At 38.7% G+C, this 24753-nt stretch overlaps 3 protein-coding genes across 3 annotated transcripts in view; 1 reads left to right on the plus strand and 2 right to left on the minus strand.

Annotated features, from left to right (window-relative positions):
* Window positions 1–553: 553 nt before the first annotated feature.
* LOC115632805 (titin-like) overlaps window positions 554–24753 on the minus strand; it is a 44676-nt gene continuing 20476 nt past the window's right edge. Inside the window, exons 2-3 of the mRNA XM_030530056.1 lie at window positions 3994–6651; window positions 554–2696 (exon numbers count right to left, since the gene is read on the minus strand). Of these exons, the coding sequence (XP_030385916.1) occupies window positions 554–2696; window positions 3994–6494 (4644 nt within the window). The 5' untranslated portion in view covers window positions 6495–6651. The remainder of the gene's footprint in view (window positions 2697–3993; window positions 6652–24753) is intronic.
* Window positions 15133–15773, plus strand: LOC115632806. The gene has a single exon (XM_030530057.1). The coding sequence runs from the start codon at window positions 15222–15224 to the stop codon at window positions 15771–15773; it is 552 nt and encodes a 183-aa protein (XP_030385917.1). The 5' UTR covers window positions 15133–15221.
* On the minus strand, window positions 19839–23585 carry LOC115632807 (trypsin-1). Its single transcript, XM_030530059.1, has 3 exons — window positions 23234–23585; window positions 20905–21473; window positions 19839–20012 (listed from the first exon to the last, which is right to left on the minus strand). Exons 1-3 carry the CDS (start codon window positions 23583–23585, stop codon window positions 19839–19841), a joined length of 1095 nt encoding a protein of 364 aa, XP_030385919.1.

The following is a 24753-nucleotide window of genomic DNA, read 5'->3' on the forward strand; positions in this document are numbered from 1 at the left end:
CAATTCGTAATCTTTAAAAATATTCGCACTATGTAAGTATACATATAGAAAAAAATTAATATTTATAAATGGATATTACTCATTGGCAAGGTATTGCTGAAGCAAGAAAGCTCGTATTACTCATATGAATTATTAAGACAATTGTTGTGTCGAATGCCACACCTTTTACGAGTATAGCTGCAAGAATTTAACCAAATAGTTGTCATTGTCTCAGTTCAATTTCCTTTTCAAGTGAGATCTTTCTCTAATTAGAGTTCACATACTTCGCCTTTTTAATTTACTTACTTTTGAGCAAATGTGAACTTTATTTAAAAATATATATATTTCTAGATGCTAGTGTAGTGTCAAGGAATGTTTAAAGAGAAAAAGAGATTAATGTTAAAGTCCAATCGTACCAACTAACGTTTATTAGAACTGAACTAAACTAGCAACGAACTTCTCATGTCCTGTAGAGCAAGTTAACAGTTTAATCCCTAGGATGAACGCCCTTTTCTACACTACGTAATCCATTTTGGGTTTAATTTTAGTGACCCAGACTCGCCCCAACGACCAGTTACAGTATGTGCCACTCACCTGTTTCATGCTCTCTATCGAGCAACAACGTTGACACATCCTCTACAAGTTCAGTTGCTGTTGCATTGACACTATCAATGCTGCTGCTGCTGCTGCTGCTGCTGCTGTTGCAGCTGCTGACGATGTTATTGTTGCTGTTCTCGCTTCTGTCGTTGTCATGCCTATTGATGACCTCGATGACACTTTTAACAGAATCCAATGACGACGTTGCTGATACCAAAATTGGTGTTGTTATCGGGGTTGTGTCTGCAGTTGATGATGTTGTCGAGGTTACCGAATCGATGGACGAGGAGGTGCTCAGAATGCTGCCCTCCCCCCCTTCTGGGTGTTGTTGTTTTTGTTTATGTGGTTGGCCCACAACATTTGGCAGCTGATGACTCTCAAAGTGCAACTCATCGTGCAGCAAGTCCTCGGCATGTGCCACCAAATCAGGCTCGGTCACAGTGGCTGCAACATTTGGCAAGTCGACGCTGGCCAAGGTGATAATTGGATTGCTAGCGATGGGTGGTATGGTTGATGCATCCTGCGCATCCTGTGCATCCTGTTCTACACCCACAATAATGCGTTCCAATGGTTTTGGGGGGCTAGTTAGCTCGAAGCTGCTTCGTCGTGTTGTAGGTGTCGGTTTACTGGGAACTTCGCTGCGCTTTTGTGGCACTGGTGGTGGTGCGGTTTTTGGCTTGCCAATAACCACCGGCAATTTGGGTTTGTTCCTAGGCACCGGCGGCTTCGATTTTGGCGCCAGTGTTGGGGTGACTTCACTTATCTTAGGCTCCGGACCGTCAATGATGTGCTTATGCAGCAAATAACCCAGTTCATCATCCACAGGTGTGGCGTGCTCGCTGGTTTGCTCTTCCACCTGCTCGAAGGCGCTCAAGTCAAAGCCTTGGGGCTCGTCTGTGGCATTCGGTGAGAGCTCTAGATTGTACAACTTCTCCGCCTCTTTCTTAACCTTTTGATAGCTTTCGATAAGCTTTTGTGCCTCTTGCTCGAGACGTCGCTCCTCCTCAGTTTTCTTTAACAGCTTGGCGCCCTTTTTTCCCGGCGCCTCTTTGCTTTGTTCGATGCGTTTGGTCACCTGTTTCTCACCATCCTTGCTCACGATCAGTGTCTCACTTAGCTCACGCTGTAGCAGAGGTTCGGCTGTGGGATCAACGGCTTCATCGTTGAGAATTTGCTGTCCCTCCAAATAGCTTTGCTGTTCGATCTGTTCGCATTCTGTGTAACTTATATCGCCATTCTTCGATCGCTCCAGCTGCTTGCCACATTCGGATAATTTCAAAATACCCGTCTCAATACTCTGTTTATCCTGTGGATTGTCCAGACGCTCCATAAGACGTGTCTCTGCAGACACGGTGCCAGTCAACGGTGCCAACTGCTCGTCCAAATCGAGCAGATTGTCGTTGCTGCTGATCTTCTTGAAGCGTGCACTGCTGCTCTTCGACTCGGCGCTAGTCAGCAGCTGTTGTTCGCCGGTCTCAGTGTCGGTGGTTCGCAGCTCGCTTAGGGTTTTCTGCTCACTAATCACACGACGCTCTTCATGCACTGTCTGTTTAATGGTGGGTGTAGAACTATTCGGCATCTCCTCGCGCTCCTCATACGGTTGCAGCTTAAAGGCCACATCGGGAAAACTGAAGTTCGAGGAGCTACTGCTGCTGGAGTGGCTGCTGCTGCTACTGCTGCTTGTCTTTGTGGTTGTCACCTTGGTGGTGGTTATTCGGTGGCTTACTCCCGAGGTGGTCAACGTTTCGCTTACTGCCTGCGCACTACTGCTCGTCTCCCTGACGTTGCTGCTGCTGCTGCTGCTGCTGTTCTCTGTCTGGCTACTGCTACTGGTTATTTTCTCCACCTGCTGGGAAGTGCTAGTACTGCTCGAACTGCTCTCGGTGACAACAGTATGGTCAGCTGCTTCGTGACGCTTATCAACATCATAGAGCTCTATCTTATCGTTGTTCGCATTCTCTTTGGCCGCCACCTCATGTGGCAGCTCTTCGCTGGCTTCCATTTTACTGGGGACTGGCACCTTAGGCGGCTGCACGTACTGTGGCAATTTCTTCGCAGTTGTTGCTGTTGGCGTCGACTCGGCTGCCTGTTGACACAAATCGTCGACAATGACAATTGGCCTGCAAATAATAGAATGCCAAGAAAACAAATACCAATTAATTATATTGAACAATAATAATTACTGCAATTTCTTATCGGATAGTATGCTAATTTTTCCAGTCCCACCTGTCGCTTTGAGACAACAAACGGAAATTACCGAATTCTAATAGTACTAACGACAAATTCGAAGAACCGCTTGCTTTTACCTCGAATATAACACTAATTGGTCTACGCGTCAAAAAGTTTGCACTTCACTGTTGACTCTTTATCAGCTAACTCACACATTTCGGGCTATTATCGGCAAGCGTTGGTTCGTATACACGCCGGCATTTCGCTTATCAGTGAAAGGGGGGAGACCCCTGCAGACACATCAGACATTGGGGGAAAGTAATATACTCATTGTTATATGCTGCACACGCATTGCCTTAACTTGTCGTTGCTCGCGATATTAGCCAACGAACGCTTTTGCATTCTAACTTCCATAAACTAAACAAAAACAACGATTGTGTTTCCTGAGGTATTAGGTAATAGATATATTCCAAGAGAGTATAACCGATATGCCATGCATATAACTTTAATCGAATGCTACTGAAGATAAGTTAACGTTGGAAAATGCAAAGTTATCTCATTTTAGAGAAGTAAACTTCATATTTCCTCTTATTTATTGGAGGACTATGTTTGGAACGGGTCACTGCTATCACTGATCTTGGTGTAGCATTCGATTGCAAGCTTAATGATCCGTACACAACTGAGATATTTTACACATCTCTCATCCCATTATGAATTATACCAGGATATGATTAAGTCTGTCCAAAAGCAACATTTATACTCTGTACCCAAATGGTAAAAGGGTATAATAGTTATGTGCGAATGTATGTCTGTATGAACGTAAGGATCTCAGAAAGTATAAGAGCTAGAATAACCTAACTAATTATCCTGATTCTCGTGAGCCCTAGGCACATCAAGTTTGTTAATTTTTTCCGATACCACCCCTACTCCCCCGCTACAAGTGATTTTTCATAACTACCGTATAAATTTTATAAGCTTCGTAGTTCCTTCTACACCCACAAGAAATTTCCGGCCTCAATATCTGGAGCGATGTACTTCAAATTTTGCACTTCACTCTCCTCGTGTGCTAATTATAATTAACTCTACCATTTAATCTCTACTAATCAATCTCTTCGTGCTTTAGGCGGGAACATCTTGTTACATTTAATCATTAATGAATCAGACTATATTCCAGTTATTTAAATTGCTTCCATCTTCTGCTTATTTAATACTACAACCTGAGTTTGCGAATGCAAATATTTGGCTTACCCATTAGACAAGGATTGCGGCTCCAGTGATGACAACTCCTCCTCCACCTCGCCTATGGTGGGCAGCATATTCGAATGCCAGTACATATTAAAATATGCCTCTGATGGGCCGGGTCCATTTATCAACTCTGGCGGACCTAACTTCTCACCATCCTCGCACACATAGTCCCGTTCGGCGTCGTCAACCTCATCATGTGTCCCATCGTCCTCGTCACTTGAGGAACTTGAATAGCAAGTGGTCTCTTGTGTATCATCCAACACTTTCATGCACTTACCCACCACAAGAGGTGGTGGGGACTCGCAGGATAAGTCTACAGCCTCGGCAGCGGCGGCCGCCAACAGGGCGCTAATGTCACGTTGTGCAGGCACTTTGACGGGCACATCCTGTTGCTCCTGCTTATGCACTAAATCGAAGAGACTAGGCAGCTTATCCTCATCCTGTGTCTTGCTCTCATAGGTTTGTATTTTGAAGCGTATCTCTCGATTGCTCGTTGGCGACGGCGTGCTTACGGGCGTAGTTTTGGGTGTCTCCGGAGTTGTGGTATTACTGCTTACCTGCTTGAAAGTCTGCATGCTGGGCTTGGGGAGCTGTTGCGGTGGAGTTGTGGGCAGTTGTTGTAGCTTCGGTATCTGTGTCTTTTGCAAGGACTGCACACGCTCCGGCGGCTTGGGCTTGGGTCCCTTGGGTGAGCGACCATTGACTGTGGAGCCGCTGCTGTTACTGCAATTCGAACTGAGGGATTCCATGGAGTTGGAGCTGGACCTGCAGCCCCCATTGAGTAGCACAGGTATGTAGGTGCGATCGGGAGTACGAGCAGGCGCCTCTGCGGAATTAGTGCGTTGAAGCGGCGGACGCAGTTGACTGGGACTGGACTCCTTTGACTTACTGCGATATAGTCCAAGCTTGAGATCCGTCTCGGACTTTTGTTTCTGCAGTAGACGTGGAATATTTGAGCTTGGTGGCGGTGACTTATTGCTGCCAACTACAACAAGAGGTGACTTTGTTGCAGCGGGCGGACTGACTACGGGTATGCGGGACTTGGTCTGGGGCGAGGGCTGCTTCAGAGGCTGCTGCAACTTAATCTCGCTCTCAGTCTTGGCGCGTGAGAGGAAACGCTGTAGCGTCGAGGGTGAAGCCACAGCCTTGGGGATTTTCGTGTTGAACTCCTTGTGCTCGTTTGTAGGTGTTTTAGGCGATTCCACGCTAATTACCATTGACGTGTCGGTGCTATGATCCATTTGTGGTGGAGCAACGGACTTTGTTGGATTTGTATTGAGCTCATTGGTGTTGGGTGTAGCAGGACTTGCCTCTGTGGGCACTGTGGGTGGTGCCACCTCAATGGGCAACTTACTCGGCGTGGCAATCTTACGTGGCATGGGTATGATTGAACGTTTTTTCGGTTCCACAGTGGCCAACTGAATGCGCGGCTTGGGCGTAGGTGTGCCCATTGGACTTTTAAGCTCCACATTTTCGTAGACATTAATCTTCTCGGTTTTGAACTCAACATTCTCATAGTTATTGCCCGGTATTAGCAGCTTCGGTTTACCCAATGGCTGCTCCAGCTGAAATTCCTGCTCCAATAATGTGAACGGTTTCAACACTTTGGCCAACTCATGTCCATTGAGGCTGGACGCCAGATCCGTGTCTGAAGAGTAGTTTGAGCTCATGGAGAACTTATCTATGACTGTTGAAATAGTGCTAGCCGTGTCATCCGATTCGGATCCGGCTTTAATGGACTCTGCAAAGAGGTTGATGTAGTATTCGGCATCCGGTGGCGGCGTCAGTGGCTTCTCAATGATTAACTGCACCGGTGATGGCTGCTCCTTAGAGTTTTGACGCTTGACCAGCTTACGTGGCGGTACAGGAGGTGGTGGTGGCGGTTGTGCATTAAGCGACACCTCTGCCTGTTCCTCCTCCGGACTACTGGGTGGCTTTTGACCGTGTCCATTGCGCACAATCAGCTTAATTGCCACATTATCCTTAAGACAACGCACACACTCAATGCGCGTCATTTGACACACAGCCTGATCGTCTATGCTAACGATCTCATCACCCTCGCGCAGTGTCCCCCAACTGGTGGCCACTTTCGAAGCGGGACTGTCGGCGGCGCAGGATTGTATGTAGAGCTTCTGCACCAGCTCTGTATTGCGTGTGCCGCCTTGGAATTTTAGACCGAAGCCCAAACGTTCGCCAGGCAATCGATAGACTACGACAAGTTCGCCCTCTGCATCGTCTTTCTGCTCCTGGCTTTCATCTTTTTGTTGCTGCAAGAGCTGTTGCTGCTCGTTAATGGTCAGAACTGTGATGAACGATGAGTCTTCGGCTATGGAGCTCTGCCGTTTGACTAGTTTCTTCAAGTGGTTGGTGTCTTTGGTAGACGATGTGAGATCGTCAACTTCAACGACAGTTATATAGTCGGCATCAGCACCGGTTGTTGTTAAGATCGATGTTGTTGTGGAATTTGTGTTGTTGTCTGTGCTAATTGGCGTGGTAGAAGCCATTTTATATGTGTGGTGTGGTTTGTGTCTGCACTATTGTAGAAAAGCTTTTAGTATGTGACTCAGCTGCTGGTTTCTGTACCAGCTACGTATCGTTGGTGATTTGCAGTTGATCGTCGAATAGGTTGTGAGCTTGGCTATAATCGTTTGTGACGTTTGGCTGCAAGGAGAAATAAAAAAGAAGTTTTTTAAATAATATCAAAAGCAAAAATATTAAATTCTTCTTTATCAAAATTATTATTCTTTTCAATTGTTGCTTTATTTAAAATCTCTATTAAAATGACAATTATTAAATCAGTTCATGTGCCTTGAATAGTGGCATCTTACAAAGGACGGATTACAAGAAATTTTCTAATTTAACATGAAGCTTCGAAATGAAGTTATTGATGAGAATTAAGAAAAGATTTAAATAAAAGTTATCCAAAAGACTCTGGTAGAACCGAAATGGAAGGTCAAGTGAGTGGAGTCTTTTTATTATTTGTGGAAAAAGTTTTTACAAAAAAAAAAGATTTTTGTTTCAAAAATTAATCAGAGTTTATTACACAGTTCTTATAGCCCATACACAGAGGTAAAGATGATACTGTTCTTGCGAGTAAACATCAGTAATGTAATGGATAATTGGAAATCAAGTGGCATGTTTTATTTATAGGTATATTTAAAAACGTTGATAAATTTAAATAAGTTATGAAAGGGAAAAGCATTCTGTTAAAAAATCAGCCGAAAGTTTAGCAGAAGATGATTACCAAGTTTGGTTATTCTAGCTCTTACATGGCTTTTTTCGGACATGGCTTTGTCGACCCTGCTTGTCATACTGAACAAGAATATTTAATTTGTAGGGGCTGCCATGCCTTCTTCTGTGTGGTACTTGCATTAGCCCTAGTCTAGTATACCCTATTTATCATTTCGGGTATAGGGTATATTTATAAGCAGAAGAGCAAAAGTGTGCAACTAACCCATTTCTGGGCTTAATTTTTGAACATTTTTGTGCCAAAAAAACCAAAAAGCGCTCGTTGATCGTTTTAAAATCCATCAGAATGGTTCGTTGAATTTTTAGGAGAACTGAGGCGCTCTGAAAAGGATTTGTAGGTGACAGCAGTAAACAGCTGACTGACATAAATCCAATGGTTTTGATGGTCAGAATTGCCTTCAGACTGACATTCGAGCTAAAACGGAAAAGCTTTAGTTTTTTTTCTTTTACCAACCAAGTCAACCAGCCCACCCAAAAAAGGGCCTACAACTGGCGCAGTCTGGTCCAAATCTAAGTAATGGCCTGTCGCTCAATGCTTTTGACTCTACAAGCAATATATTTCACCCTTTTATCCACCCCTCTCCCATCCTTTGTGTGCACTGTCAACGCAGTCGAAAGTTTTTATTTATGCGCTTTGTAGCGGGCCAAAAATTCTCGGCGGCACCTGTCAGTCAACACTTGGCGAACACAAACAGTTAGATAGATAAACAGACTGATGGGCATTGCAGGCCGATACGGAGGCAGTGGCAAAGGAAGAGGGGCGTGGAATGGCAGTTGCTTGCAACATGCCGCACGCTGCTGCCATTGATGCTGGCAGCGACAGCAAAAACAAACAGTGGCAGCAAAAATGTTTGCTGCCTTCTGACTGGCGCTGACACACTTTGTGGCACGACGACGCGACGAGACGACGCAGCCACTTGATATTTGATGCTGTTTGAGCAGCACTAGAAAAGGGGGGGGCGAGGAGAGCGGAGGAGAGGAGGAGAAGGCGAAGTGTTGGGAAAAATAGCGGGCCGACTGGCTAATTGAAGTCAGGCTTTGCTTCGCGTCACTTTAAGCTGCATTATCAGTTGCCAAATTGTTTACGACCAGCAGCCAACTAACTTTGACATTATGCGCCACAAATTGCGGCAATTTAGGAGGCGCAATTTAAAGCTCAATGCCCCAGAAAATATTTCACGCTTTAAGCCAGATACAAATTTAAAACCCAAAAGAAGTAATACGCAAAATTCGCTTACGCCACCAAGCGAAGATTAAATACCCTTTAACAGCTGTTCAATGGAAGATTAAATACGACTTTTTTTTTGTTAAAAAACTAATATTTTAATAAATAATAAATAGCATAAATAGACAATCTTTTTCGAGCTCTGTGAGTTCTGAAGCCTCTCAAACAATATTCCAAATCGGCAACAATAATGTGTAATGGAATCTGTTAAGCAAAATTTTTTATTTAAATACTATGCCTCTCTGCATACTTTCGCGGTCAACAAATAACAATAATGTTTTCTGAGTTACATTTTTAAAATGCCATTTTACAATTACAATTAAGAGCAAGAGTTAATATTACTTCACTACTAATTTGTTTTTCCCTCAGGCCTAACTAAAATGTGAGCCCAGCTTTTACTTAGGCTTTCCCCCTCCTATTTAGGCTTTCCTAGCTTATATAGTAAGGCTTTAACACCTTTTATATTGTATTCTTATGTTGACAGTCAATATTTGTTGACATAAAAATATAATAAATAATAATTTCAGCTTACAAAAAAATGAGTCATACAATTTTTAACTCCTAAATATTTTAATAATCATTAACATTCGGAAATGGTCAATTTTGGTGGCATGGCATTATCAAAGCCAAAGTTTTACGATAATAGTATTAAGTTTAGAAACGAAGACCGCGAGAATAGGGATATCCAAAAAAATAAACATTGACGGATATGGTCTTATTTATAATTTTGATTTCTCCATTTTAAAGTTTTAAGAACTTCAATGGAAAGAGTTAATAAATGATTTAATAAAAAGCTGAATTTTAAGCACCTTATTGGCTATCATGAAAAATAATAAATAGCAAAAATAACTTATTTTCAATATTTTTAAAAATACATTTTAGTGTTTAAAATGCTTTTCAGCTAAAATTTTAAACGGATGTCCTGAAAATCCAAGTCATGAAAATCCATGAAGGATATTAAAATTGCGCAACCTACACATTGAGAAAATTTTCATAAAATATAAAGACCATATATTTAAAAAATCATAAAACAATATTCAGTGGATTGGCGTGGGGTCTGAAAGGGTTAAATACCAGTAACTAATATAAAAAATAATTTAGTAGTTTACAGGCCCTGAGAATAAGCCTAAAGGGTATGTGCCTTGAACTCCATTCCCTTTAAGAAAACCTATTTTTATATAATTTGTATACTCAGTAGCCGAAAACTATAATGATATACTAATTATATACTTATGTATGTTCCTGATTCACTTTTTTCCCCATCTAACTGCCTTATTTAATTCGGTGAATTAAAGAACATTAGAAATTATCTCTCAAAGAAATATGGTAAGGTTTTGTGAAAATCAATTGAATAAAAACCAATATTCGAGCAACAAAACAACAACAAGGAATAACATTTTTAATTTAGTCTTATCCTTAAGTATTGTTAAATGTACTTTTTAGAAATCCACAACCAGACAGATTAGCTACATTGGATTAATATATTTCTTCATTCATTTAAAATTACCCGAATGACAAAATTTGGCAATATAAAAAAGGCCATAAAATAGCTATATTGCTATTCCTTAAAGATCGAAAGCTCGCACCGTTATCTTAATCCCAGAACTGTGTTGCCTTCTATAGCATGAAGAAGAATCTAATCGTAATGCGTTACAAACCCCATAGAAAAATGTTTGTTTCTGCAACCAATAGAGTGTTTCGTGGAAGCCAAGAAACTGGCTCATTGAAGCGTACACTAAACTGTCTGTCTGTCGTCCAAAGGTAACAATTTATTTAATGAAACTGATTTCAAATTTTGGTTCGCTGTAGATGTCGGCATGCCGGCCGGATCGGTGTAATTACCGCGACAGAGCAGCGCGTCGAGACAAAACAACAGTTATAAAAAAAAGAAAAAGAGGCGTAGTGAAAAGTTCAAAATACGAAACCGTACACCAAAAAAAAAAAAAAAAAAAAAAAAAATTGAAACAAGTTTAAAGCAACAACAACTGCAGCACAAGAACTGAACTAAAACGAACCGCACCGACTGGTCACCTGTTTGGTTGGCTCTGTCGAATTATTGCTGTTGCTTTTTTTTTTGTTTTTTGAAAATATTTGAGGCCAGACCGAGAAGAACCGCAACATGATTTTGCAACTTTCTTGCCTGCTGCAGTTTTGGCCAAACGTGTTAAGCCCGCTGCCTGCCGCAAGTAAGTGGCTAAATCATCTGTTGGCCCAACTAGCGGCCTCCTTCGCATCCCCCATATGTGACTTGGCAACTTTTCATGTGGGAGTCAAAGTCAGTCTCTGTCTCCATCTCAGTCCAAGTCCCAGTCGAAGTCGCTGTCGCAGTCGCAGTCTCGGTTGTCGTCGCAGCACCTACTGCGGTTTATTTTATATTTGAAAAATCTTTGGAATTTTTTGCTGGTTTTTTTTTGCATTTGCTGATTCTTTTTTCTTTTTTGTTTGATAAAAAAGAAAGTTGACATAAATTGTTTGCTGAAGTTGTTTCTACTGCCGTTTGAGCTCCACAGTTGACTTGACTGTTACTGCCGCCTTTTGTTGCAAGTCGTTGTCGTGCGCAGGAAGGAAATAACTTGTACTAGTAGCTTGTTTGCCATTCGAGTGGAGTTAGTGAGGGGTGCGGGGTGCGGGGTGGGCTTCGCGTAGGTTTTGGCAAGTTATCGTGGGATTTTAGCGTTGAAGTGAAAAATGCATTTGAAAGTTCGTGAAACAAGTTAATCGGTTTGGTAGTTGGTTGGTTGCCATGTGCTGCGATAAGCTGGTGGCATTGGTCTAGAAGTGTGCAAATAACACCTGAATTGACGAATTATTGTGCTTTTATTTTGAAAAAAAAGAGACGAAGCACAGTACCATTTTATAATCCTCCCTAGTTAAATTGTGTAGGAGGACCTCCTTCGGTACCTTCCAGTGGGATCCCAGAATTGATTTAAGCTGGTTTTAAATATTTCCTTTCCACTTCTGAGAGTTCCAGTGGGATCCAGAATCGATCTAAGTTGGTTCAAAATATTTCCTTTTTAAATCATTAACATTGGTTTCGTTTTAAATGCAACTTTATTGGCAGGAGACGACTGTTTTGTTTTAAGTCTAGAATAATTCTAGAATATTTCTATATTTTAAAAGTTGGTTTATTTTGGTTTACATTTTTTATTCCTAAGACAAAGATACAATAGCTTAGCCCCCAGCTGTTAAAGATAACCAATTTATTTTGGATACCAATGCTAACTATTCATATCAGATATTATCTTTCAGTTAAGCTAAATTAGTGTAAAAAAAATTGCCTATTGGCATGACGAAATGGCTGTTATAAGGGCAAGGATGGATTGTTGGCATGATCGATCTTTACTTCTTGATTCTCTAATTTTACACACAATGGTTGTGCTGTTGGAAGATCTGCCAAGCTCCTTAGTCTTATCACGATAGAACTTTGCGAAAAGATCTAATTTTAATAATAATTATATAAAATATAATTATATCTGCTGATCTAGATCCAGTATAAGCTTGTTGTCCATTATTCCAATACGAAGTCTTGCTAAGCGTTCAAATTCTTTCAAAATCGTAAGTAAGCTGCTCTAAGTCTTCACTATTTTGTAAAGAAGTCTTTTTAAAGAATTACTCGGAGTTCTCTTTCTAAACTTCACTCTTCTTCAATCTGCTTCGAGACAAAATTTGTTGCATAAATTCAATTTAAATTTTAAATTAAAATATCTTTGTGTGGTTTAAGGTATGGATGTTATTTTTTCGAAAATAAATACAATTTAGAAGAATAGTAGATTATCTTTTTTTCTAATTAATAGTTGTATTTTAAAAATAAATTAGAGTCACAAAACACTTGCTGACCATAAATACGTAATGAATGTTACAAACATGTGGCTTTATAGTTCATATATAGTAATGAGAATTACTTGCTATGAGTAACTTTTGCACTTCGCTTTATCAGTCACGTATGCAAATCAGATAAGCCACAAAAACGCCAAGAGATAGCCATATTCCGTATTTTATTAATTTTAGACGAAAAATAAACTAAATAAATAAATAAACTGAGTTGAAACGTTTTAAGAGTTATTGAGCCATATATGTGTTATTTATGAAAGCCTTTAAGCCATTCATAAAATTGTATCCATGTTTTGTGTAAACGAATGTTAAAGGAATGCGAGGGAAAAATAAATAAAAAACTTTTATCTAAAATTTTATGAGTTATGAAATGCTATGTTGACTGACAATTTATTATTAAAATGCATTCCAATTTCGAATTAAAGTTTACAAATCGTTGTTTTAACTGCTCGTCTCTTTAGGGTACAAATGTTTTTCATTAAATTGTTGGCTTTCCATTTCAGTTTAAATATCGATGGAAATATGCAAATATTTCCTAACTAACTATTTTCATTTACCTATTTTAGTTACAATTTCTAACACAATACAAAGAGCGTGGGGTAAAAATTCCAATTGGTTTTATTAAAAGCACTTTTGCCTGCCATTTATGCAAATTAAAAACTGAATGCGGTTGCAAACAATGAATGCAACGACCGCCAACCATCGTCCCATCTGCCCCCCTCCCAACAAAGTTTCACACCATTTGCCATGCTGCCACATTTAACTGACCGCAGCGCCATCGCCCCCCGGATCCACCATGACCGTAACTCTGGCTCATTATCTATCTACACGGCTACGCAAATTATGGGAAACTAGTGCGCCGCTTTTTGCTGTCAACTGCCCCTTGCTGCTAAAGGCGGTGCAGAAATAACTTTTGAACAAAAAATTACAACAATACTGAACTTACAATGCCTATGCTAATTTCTTATGCTCACTTCCTCAACCCAGACCTGGACTGGCCAGCCAATGAGTGCAAATGCATTATAATTGCACTTTTTCCAGCACTGGTCCCTAATAACCGGCAATTTATTAAAATGTGTGCGGTTTGTGTTGGGGAGAAGAAAAGCGTTGATAGTGACAGTGGCGGGGAAGGCGTTTGCGTTTATGTTTTTAGTCTAATTTGGAATAAGATTGTAATCAAGACAAGTTTACGTAAATGTGTACCCTCGACTCGCAGATACTCTAAATTAAATACCTCTACTGCAACACTGAATTTATGCACGAAATCTAGAGACAACTATAGTTTGTATTTGTAGAGACCTTTTCGTTCGCTTTTATATTATTAGCTAAATATTTTTGGGCTTTAAAATTAAATTTATAGAAAAAATTGAATTAAATTTTAAATCTTTAATAATTTGGCTAAAATATAACTTAACAAAAAAGCATTGCATTGCCAATAAATAAATAAATAATAAAATAAGCCAATAAATAAAGCTTCCAGAAAATTGAAAAAAAAAAAAACACAGTTTATTTTGTATTTTTTCTTAGAGGAGTGTCGATCGGTTGAAAAATTCAGATTTTTCATACAATATTTGCAAACCTTTTCCCCACTTTGGAGTTCGAATTTTTCGCTTTACTGTAAAAGAAAAATAATATTTAAGTGTCAGCTTCCTAACTGTTTTAAATAGATAATCATCTATCTTTTTCCAAACGTTGACTGAAATGCAAATGAAACTGTACTTAATGCAGATATTTTTAGAATGTGTATATTTCTTCGAAAAGAACGAAATTGAAATAAATCCTATAAACGCAGATCGATAGCTTCCATGGCACCAATTGGATTAACCGAATTAGATCTACCATATTCAGCATGAGGTTTTGGAAAATTTTACTCCCAAATAGGAAAAATTTTATATTAAATACCATCATAACTCAAATAATGAGAGGGTGGCCTGATTAAAAAAAAAATTTACTCGATAGAGCGCCCGCAGAACCAATTTGTTTGGTGCACCTATATTTTATAAGATAATACTTTAATTTGAAGAATATTAGAAGATAATGTAGTAAATATGTTTGCTGAAGGTCTAAAGTAGTGGTAAAGTAGTTTTTTTAAAATTTAATTCATTTATAGCTGGCCCACAGATTGAGCTGCTGAATACGACGTAAAAGCCAATTCGACCCCAAATGGGGGTAATTTAATTAAATGTTCATAAACGATTACTTGACAATATTTTTGGAGTTAAATGTCAATGTCTTTGTAAATAAAACTTATAATATAAGTTCACGATGTGGCAGCTGACCCAACAAGAAGAAAACCGCTTCAGAAATCAGTGCTCAACCATAGCGTGAATATATATTGAGGTCTTGAAATGTTCTGAAACATATAGGGTTGATTGTAACAAACAGAAAAATGTGTGATACGAAGACGATGTTTGGCATTCGATTTGGGACTATAAAGGCAATTACTTATAACTAGTCTTAACTAGTTAAAGGAAACATAACATATATGATTTTTGAAATGTTACTTGTAAAGAGAAGTTATAAATATGCCTTCTTCTACAATCATTTAGTGGATACAACAAAATGCTTTAGTCATGGCCTTCTACGTCCACGACTCTATATTTATATATATGTACTATACGTATATATCTTTATCTTTTTAATAATGGTCAGCGTAGCGTGGAAATTTCTCCCCAAGGTTTCTGCCAAAGTCGCGCGCGATTAATGTGAGAATTATGTTAAATTGTTTAACGAAGCGTGTCTGGATATTGTGCAAGACGATGGCGAAGGCAACAACAGTCCGGGCGCTCATTTGTTAATATATTTATTATACACAATTTGTTCGCCCCGACATTTCACTCAAAATTGAGCTAAAAATCATTAATGAAGCAAATTGCCAAATCTCTCTCGAAAACTCTCGCTGTGGGTTCAAGAAAAGGCGTACGTAATGAGCATAGCTGGCAAGGATTGTCAACCAAGTACAACAACAGCAGCAACAAACCCAACCCCAACTACAGGTGGCCTCCTGGACGCACTCTATCTGCAATTGCTTCAGTTGATTGAGGAGCGTACGGAACAGCAGCTGACACTGGCGGAGCATACGAAACGAGGCAGTGTGCTCTTGGCACGCACGAGATTACAGCAGGGGCATTGGAGTGCGCCGGCACAGCTGCCAAGGACGAGACCCTACAAGGCGCTCTGTCGTCTTGTGCAGCAGGCCCTGCCCGATTGCTTGAGCGGCACACTCTTCCGGCTGCTCAGGTACACGGTGGAGCCGGAACGCGGCTATGTGGCGCCTGAAAAACATATTTTCGGCTCCCTCTTGCCGCTCAGTCTGCGTGTGGCGGGCAAGAAGTTCGAACGTTGCATCGACCTAGTCGTGGAGTGTGCGAACGTGCAACGAGAGCTGCAAGCAGTTGTTGCGGCCATCGAACGCCTGAAACGGACCTTGGACAGGCGGCATTGTGGCAATGAAACACAGGCGACTAGCCTCACCTAAAGTTAGTTGGTGTCTAAGTGCAAAGTTGAATAAATCAAAAAACAAAAGAAAAAAGAAAACAAATAAGAAAAATAGCAGCAAAGCAAAAACAAACAGCGTACAAGAATGTGACATGCAATTTATTGTACGCAGACTGCTCCCATTTCTAGACTGATCCGAGGCATAGGCCAACCAACTGGGCGTTGCTAGGGGAGTGTCGCCACAGTGTCCGTCCGTACAGCTAAAAATATCTGTCATGTGCTTGTCCTCGTAGCCGCGTGCATGTGTGTTTTATCTTTTATGGTTCTTTAAGCCATTTACAAGTATTTTTGCGGCTTTTCAAAGCGAAGCTCGATTTGAAAAAAAATTTTAATCCAACAAGTCGAACGATTGACTGTATTAAATGGGAACAATTAGAAGTATATGCAACGTTTCTCAGATGCTGAGCAACTTCTTATTGGCTTAGGTTGAAATATTATAGAATATTCGATTTTAGAGTGTTGCAATAAAATTTTTATCGATATACACTAATCTCACAATTGTTGATATTTGAAAAGGCAACTCTAACAATTGCTTCAAATATTGCAAATTTCAACATGTAATAAATTAAAATAAAAGTGAATTCAATATTATTTAGAGTGTTGCAATAAAATTTTTATCGATATACACTAATCTCAAAATTGTTGGTTTTTGAAAAAATACTTTAACAATTGCCTGAAATATTGAACATTTCAATAACATGTAATAAATGAGAATCAAAGAGAATTCAATTTCAAATTATTAACATTTCTTAAAAACATTATGAATTAACAAGTGAGGTAAGGATATCTTAATGTAAGAGTACGGCCAGCTTAGCCTTTCCTACTTAATTAAAGAAAATAGAGAAATAAAAATGGTTAACAACAATCGACAGTGTAAAGCGGGAAAAAAATAAACAAAAAACCCATACAATAAAAGTGAATTTGTTTTTATTAGAATAATGTTTTTTTGAGTTAAGGTTATCGTTTATTGAAAAGTCGTTTACAATTTCTATGCATTTCCAAAAAGCAATAAAAGACCTAAATAATCGAGTTACTCAATCAAGAAGTCTATTTTCTGTGCTTGAAAAAACCTAGAAGCTGAAACCTAGAGTATTCTCGAATACTCACCAAAATTCAGTTTCCCAAACAAATATCCGAAATAAATTTAATAAAAAAATAAATATAAATTTGTATCATCAATGTCATGGTATTTTCTAACAAGCCAGAAACAATTTGCCTAATTTTATCAGTTAAAGTTTCAATACCATTTTACAAACACCCTTCAGTATTGGTTACAAGAATTAACTTTTTGTTTTTCTAAATATATAATAGCTTTTTTCCGCAGCTTTACTTGCCTTTAAATACCTTCGAAGAATTTTGATAAGCTTTTAATTTTAATACCTACTTGTACTTGTACTTTTTAGTTCTTCTGTAATAGAATGCTTAAACAGAAGACTGAGAAGAAATTTCTTCCTTCGAACTGTTATCAGTTATGATACCAAGTACTACTAAAAAATAATTTAAAAACTTCCTTTTCCTTTAATTTCTGGATAAAGCGCTTCTAGAGAAGCTAACCCTACATACTTAACTACTCCCCAATTAAAGCTTTATTAGACAAATGTATTTGCTTATTTGTTTCGAATTATGGAATATAATTACTGCGAAATGTTTGTAAACCAATTAAACGTCCGTATTATATAATAATTAATGAAATAAATAATGCAACTGTATTTCCGATTTTTCCATAATCGATTGTGTTAGCGATTGCATTAAATAAACGCAGGTACGATGTAACAAGTATTTATTGTATCCATGTTATTTCATTGCATTCGAGCAATGCCGTCTATTTCGAGATAGTTAAAAATAAAATCAAATGCCAGACCAACAACATTGACAACATTGCCGATTAGGCACTCGCCCCCCCTAGACGCTCCACCGATCGCGTCTTACATTTTAGTCCAGCGGCAATTATGCGGCATTTTCTTTGCCCAAGCCCACAAACGAGTTCGCCAAGTCGCCGAGTTGCCGCTGAGATATCTTTGTTTCAATTTTTTGCACCGACAACAGCAGCAACTCCACAGCAACAACAACTACAACAACGTCATCGACAGCGGTGCCGGTGGTGGCGGCGCGGCGGTGGCGGTGGCGGCGGCGGTGGCAACTACACCAAAATACCAGAAATAACTTGAAAATCCATTAAATAGTGGCACGCAGCGACGTCGTCGGCAATCTCTGTGCAGGGATAAGGATAAAGTTTTGAGCTCTGCACACAACTGCGACAGCAGGCTATTTGCTCTGCCATGGAATCGGGGGATTGGGGTTTGGGGACGGCAGAATAGGGAATGGGAATGACACTACATGTACGTTGACAAGTGATAACAATGTGTTGTCGACAACAACTGCGACTGAGACTACAACGACGATGGCTGGCGTCCTTGGCTTCGATTTTTGTTAAGATGACGTCGCCAAAAATGGACGGCGTAGGGAGTGTGTGTGTTGGATTTTGTTGCTGCTATTTTTTTTGTTTTTTTGCAATGTTTACAAAAAGTGAAAGGCCGACTATAATTTTATGTTGTTCGTTTTTGACTTCATTGCCTGCAGGCTAGAGGGTTAACATCAACCGTAACCTGTTTGTAAACATTTGCAAAATACCTAACTAAACTGCAAGGCAAATGTTGTAGAAAGTAGCGTTGCGGGTGTGCTGCCTGCAGTACGTTTTATGTAAATTCCAGAAAGGATATTATCATAGAAAGGTGTAAGTCCTCCAACATTAATATTCCACTCACAGCCTGTCTAGCGACCTTCAAAGCCATTCAATATATGGACATTTACGTAGAGGCGTATAGAAACTTTAGAAATATCTAATGAAGAATTGAAATTTTAAATTTTAAAAGTAAACATTTTAATCTCATTCCTGCATTTATTTTTGCTTAAATTCCAGAAAGGATATTATCAAAGAAATGTGTAAGTCCTCCAACATTAAAATTCCACTCACAGCCTGTATAGCGACCTTCAAAGCCATTCAATGGACGGACACTTACATGGAGGAGTATAAAAACTATAGAAATAACTAATAAAGAATTCGCCTCCCTGGGAAATGAAATTTTAAAATCAAAAACTTTAATCCCATTCCTGCATTTGTTGTTGCTCAAACAATTATCCAAGACTTTTAAACTCAGCGCCATTAGTATCCTTTAAGAATAAGCTACTTAACAGTACTTGGGACATATTATAAGAAAAAACTTAATTAAATTGTTTAAAATATGCAAAATACGGAAAAGGAAGAATTCCTTCTTCCTCCTTCCATCTCAGACTGTCTGTCTGGATGAACGCCTGGATTTTGAAAGCGCCTAATCCTACATTAACAAAAACTGATCTGTATTTTTTTATATTTCCCCCCTCCCCCTGGTATGGAATTTTATCAATACTGTCCACAATTCCAATGCTGCATATTCTAAACGTTATTCATATGTAATTCTTAACCTTTGTTTTTATATTTATTCAAAAATCTATTAGTTTTTAATTTTTCTCAGTCGACCTAAATGTTGTCAAAAGTTTCAAATAGATATTTGTTCAGATATCGCTAAAACTTCGAAACTACGAATATTAATTCAAAAACCTATTAGTTTTTAATTTTTCTGAGTCGATCTAAATGTTTTTAAAAGTTTCAAATATATATTTTTTCAGATATCGCTAAAACTTCGAAACTTTAACAAATTTATAGATGCTCTACCAATATCCAGCAAAATTCAGATAAGATTAGAAGATCGATACTGGACGTACCTTAATCGGAACCTTTACAAATAAGATTTGTACTAAGGCCAGCGTTCTTAAAAGAACACGAACGTTCAAATTAATTTCTATTAAAAGCACGGATATTGCATTTGCTAATTAAAAACTGTGTATTTACAATTTTTATATTTCTTTATACGCTAATTGGTTGCTTAAATCAAACGATTACATGTCGCTTGCATTTATTGAACAGTCACTTAAACATTACAAGTCATCAACTGATTAGTTTTATTTATATATATATATACTGCTGATCACTGACCACACCATTATTTTAATTGGTACAATAACAAGCATCGCGTGTATTTGCGGCAATCCAGTCCAAGTATCGACTGACACGTGTGTAAACCCCCGGCGCATTAGGCTTGGCACAACCATATCCAAAGGAAACGACGCCGGCCAAACGGAAGATCCGATCACGCACTATTAGAGGGCCGCCACTATCTCCCTGTGAAGATATTATTTATAGCAATTACAATTCTTAACCTCGTTATCGTCACAATTGCCTGTTTCTCAAAAGTGCTTTAACTCGTAGAAGTTTACAACTAGGGTGATTAAAATCGCTTCTGAGTTGGGAACAGATTCGTACTTCTCTATACTATCAACATGGCGATGAAAAGTTTCACAGTATAAGTTGTAGGATAAGCGGCATTACTTTTTTATCGAATAGAATTAAGAAACCCGCCAAGTTTTGAAATATATGAAAGAATATATATACGAGTAAATTGAAATATATGTATATCTGGTATTTGTGATAGATGCTGAGAAAAATTATAATGGATTTTATAATTAATTACAAAAATTGTATGACCGAGCAAAGTTAAGAAACTTTAAAACGATTAAAGAAGATTAAATGTACCTTCTACAAGTACAGGCTTCAGGTTATCTCTATATTTTTTATAGTATATTAATACATTGTCTTTCATGTGAAAGCATTAAGACCTAAGTATTTCATGAAAGCATTAAGTCCTAAGTTTCCAAAATAATTGCATTTAGTCGTTCTAGGAGTACCACAAAACATAGATCTTGCTAAGATCACAACTGGACTACCTATCCTATTATCTAAAAGAACCGGCTCCCAAGTCATTTATTAAAGCAAAAGCGCCTTGTAGCCTCAAAAAATGGTGAACAATAAAATAACTGCAGTAATGCTCGTTTCTGATCAATGTTAATGTTTTCTTAAACGCACTCTGGATCAGTACTGAATTGATTCCTTTTTATGCTTTTAATTATACATATTTTTCGAATTAAGCTAGCTTGATTGGACCTATTCTGGTACCCAATAGAGAGCAATGCTAACACATGAAAACCGTGCTTTAAAGCTTAACACATTCACGTACCTGGCAGGCATCTTTGCCGCCCTCCTTGACAAAACCGGCACACAACATCGTGTCGACAATCATGGTGCTGTAGGAAGTGGCACGACACTGGGCATTGGTTATAATGGGGACCGTGACCTCCTGCAGCACACTGGACGTGGAGCCGCTCTCGCGCGTCAACCCCCAGCCAGCGACGACGGCCGGCCGGAAATCGAACTGCTGGTAATAGCTGCTGGGCAGGCACACTGGTCGCATGTCATTGAAGAGCGGGACCGGTTGCGACAAACGCAGCAGCGCAATGTCATGGACCAGACTGACCCTGTTATAGTCCGCATGCTGATGGGCAAAGGCCACAGAGCGAGTGACACCCAAATGTGTGTGGCTGCGATCCAGTTGGAGCAATCGAACGAACACCCTGGACATGTCCATGCCGTCCGTACAGTGGGCGGCGGTCAGCACATAGCGATCGTTGATCAGTGTGCCGCCACAGAAAAGTAATGTGCCGCGTATCATTTGCGCTATCCACGGATATTTATTGGTGCGCACCTGTGTGCCGCCCACAATGCGATTGACGTTTGGCACGCCGCAGGCTGCGGTCGGGCAAAGGAAGTTGAGGAGCTCAATAAGTCAGCAACTGGACATCTAAGTCGGACAGTGGGATATTTTGGCGAGCAATTTGGACAACATGTTGAACAATTTGATTAGTAATTCTACAAATTTTTCATCAATTAACCGGCTATTTACTGTGACATTTTAAGGGCCTTTCGACATGGTATAGAAAATTGGCATATTGTAACAACTGGTTTGCATTTTATAAATGCAACAAAACAAAGCTACCAGAATAAAGAATGTTTATATTTAAGCTGCGGTCAGACAGGCAAATAGTTTGCACGCGAATCGATCGAATTTTTGGAGCAAATGGAACAACACTAAATAACACGAATAAAGTATTTTTAAATTTAAGCTGCGGTCAGACAGGCAAATTGTTTGCACGCAAATATATCGAATTTTACGAGCAAATGGAACAATACTAAATCACACGAATAAAGTATTTTCAAATTTAAGCTGCGGCCAGACAGGCAAATTGTTTGCACGCAAATCGATCGAATTTTTGGAGCATGTCATGAATATTATGTTATTGCAATTAAAACTAATAAGAATTAAATAATCATCAATCTAGTTGGAGAGTTTGTCTTGTTTAGTCTTTTTGTAAATTACGAAAACTTTGAATGCGAATTATTTGCATTATCACAAAATTCTTTTAAATGTTGTATTTTAATTTAATTTAAAACCCCACTCAAATAACAAATAATGTTGAATGACGAAATGAAATGAAAAATTTTGCTTGTAAAATTCTGTGTATGTAGATCGGTGGATACAATTTTATTTAAGTTTGTTGAGATTATACAGGGTGCGCCATCTTTTATGTCGGTATGTAAACATTGAATATCTTTGAAAATAAACAACCGATTTTCAAGTATATTTTTATTTAATTTGGTTCTGTACAATTTCTTGAACTGAGGTTTTCAACACTGGTCTACTCAAGTCAATCGGTTCACTAATGACAAAGTTATTCAATGTTTACATGCCGACATAAAAGATGGCGCACCCTGTACAAAAATTGTATTAGTATTTTCTTTTCAATTAGGCATTTGTTTCCTTCTGCAAAATCATGTGCCTACATTGTTTTACACTCAATTGCCACTAAATGTTACCATGGCCTTTTCACTAAAAAGGTTTAATTGTGAAGAATATTATTGCGAACAATAATCAATAAAAAATGGCTTTTCAAATACAATTAAATTTGCTTTAAATTTTCCTGGAATTTATTTAAAAGAATCTCTTTATTACAACTCTAATATTGTAAATTTGAAGTAGCTTTCTATCTAATTTCGTATATAATTGAAAAGAGTTTTAGAAAATAGAGTTCTTCTGCAGGAATACAATTTATTTGGCATTGGGAACTCTTCTAAAAGCGTGCAATTATTTTAATAAAAGAATGGTAATCGATCAAACCATAAAACTTGTAAATACTGATTCTTTGAATAAAATTTATAGCAACTCTATTAGAGAACATTCAAAATTGGATCGGTTGTCACAGTTTTATCTTTTGCTTGATGCATGACTATATGTCTAAATTTAAATCTTATATATTGACGTCGTCACAATAATCTCTGATTTCCCCAAAACTACTTTCAGTCTCACTAGTTTATGATTACTTTTTCAATCGTTTCAAAATGTCAAGTTTCAGGCAATCGATGTATATATGCAATTTTTTTTTTTTTTTGTTGCACTTTTGTCCACATAGTCAGCCAATATATCCCACTGTACACTGCTTACTACTACTCACTGCAACTGGCGCAACGATTCACGTGAAACGCCTTCGCATCGCCGTCCAATGGGGGCGCGGCTGGGCCGAATGTGAACTGCGGCATGTTCTGACTGGGCGCTGGCACGCCCAGCACATTGGACAAGATTTGCTGTTTCTGGCTCTCGATCAGATCATCAATATAGTCGCCTTGTGCGCCTGCCGGTGGTCCCTGACTGCTTGACTCTGGCAGGGGCGGCAATCTTGCCGGCTTCGGATAGTAATAGCCAGCATGTGTTGACTTGTTTTGAGGATTCTGATATTGGTAAATAGCATCAATGCCAGCAGCCAGACAATTGCAGACTAACCACAAATGTAACAGCTTGAATTTCATGGCCACACTCACAGGAAATGAAAAGAATAACGCCAACCACACGCAACGCGAATCACAACTGAACTGCTGTAGAAAGTCAGAACTAAACGATTCTTATAGATTTTGGCAGAACAACCCTATCGCTTCCAGTATCATCACATCTGCATAAAAATATATCTGCGGCATTAGCTTTTAATGGCGCACTAAAACTGCCAGTCAGTTGAAGTAGTCGTGGAATAAAAATCAAAATCAAAATATAATTTTTATCTACAATTTTTGCATAATCTTCGCGGCGCATTTCATTCTAATATCTTTCTCCATGGCAAGCCCTTAGGGTATAGAGCTTGATGCTTGACCCAATTTAGCAAATAAGCTCATCTATCAATATATCACAGATATCGGTCTTTTGTTATGCAAACCGACAGCAACAACAAAAAACAAAGTACCAGACAACACATACTCGTAAAACAAAATGCCGCCTGCGTTGACAGCTCCAAGTGGTTCGACTAGATGTTTAGGAAAAAAATTATGTTAATTGTTTTTGATTTGATTGCCCGCCTTGGTGTGGCTTGGCTTTCTTTTCTGACTATTTAGCTATAAATTAGATGACTAGTCATATAAATATAGCTCGAGCTTATCGAACAAGTTGTATCTCTCTTTGCACAGATTTATAACTTTATTGCATTCATATTGCTTGGTTTCTTGGTAGTCTTGTTGTTGTTGCTATTTGTGGCCTAAGGTGTTTGACCCACTGAGCATGACTTTGACATAAAGTTTTTAGTTGAATAGCTTAATCATATTTATAATAATCATAAGTATCTGCGCACAAAAAACTGCAAAGTTGAAACGAACGTGACCTCAAAATATTCAAATAGAGATAAAGCTATTATTTTATTCGCAGACTCATTCATTGGCAGAAAATCGGGTGCATATTGTCAAAAAAAAACATTAAAACACTTATAGCAACGAGTGATTTTTTCGGGGCTGAAATTAATTAAAGACTTCTCCCTCGAAAAGTTTTAAAATAATAGATTTATCAAAATACAAGGTCAGACACACACTGAAAAAAGTTGTCTATACCTCATACAAGTATTTTCGAAGAATTAAAAAATTTTTCCCAAAAAACAAAGAACACTTGTTGTATTGTATAGAATATCTTCCCAATTGCTCAAACATTTTAAATAGCACG

The sequence above is a fragment of the Scaptodrosophila lebanonensis genome, unplaced genomic scaffold, assembly GCF_003285725.1.
Source record: "Scaptodrosophila lebanonensis strain 11010-0011.00,11010-0021.00 unplaced genomic scaffold, SlebRS2 tig00001415-arrow-pilon, whole genome shotgun sequence".
In the NCBI taxonomy this organism is placed as follows: domain Eukaryota; kingdom Metazoa; phylum Arthropoda; class Insecta; order Diptera; family Drosophilidae; genus Scaptodrosophila; species Scaptodrosophila lebanonensis.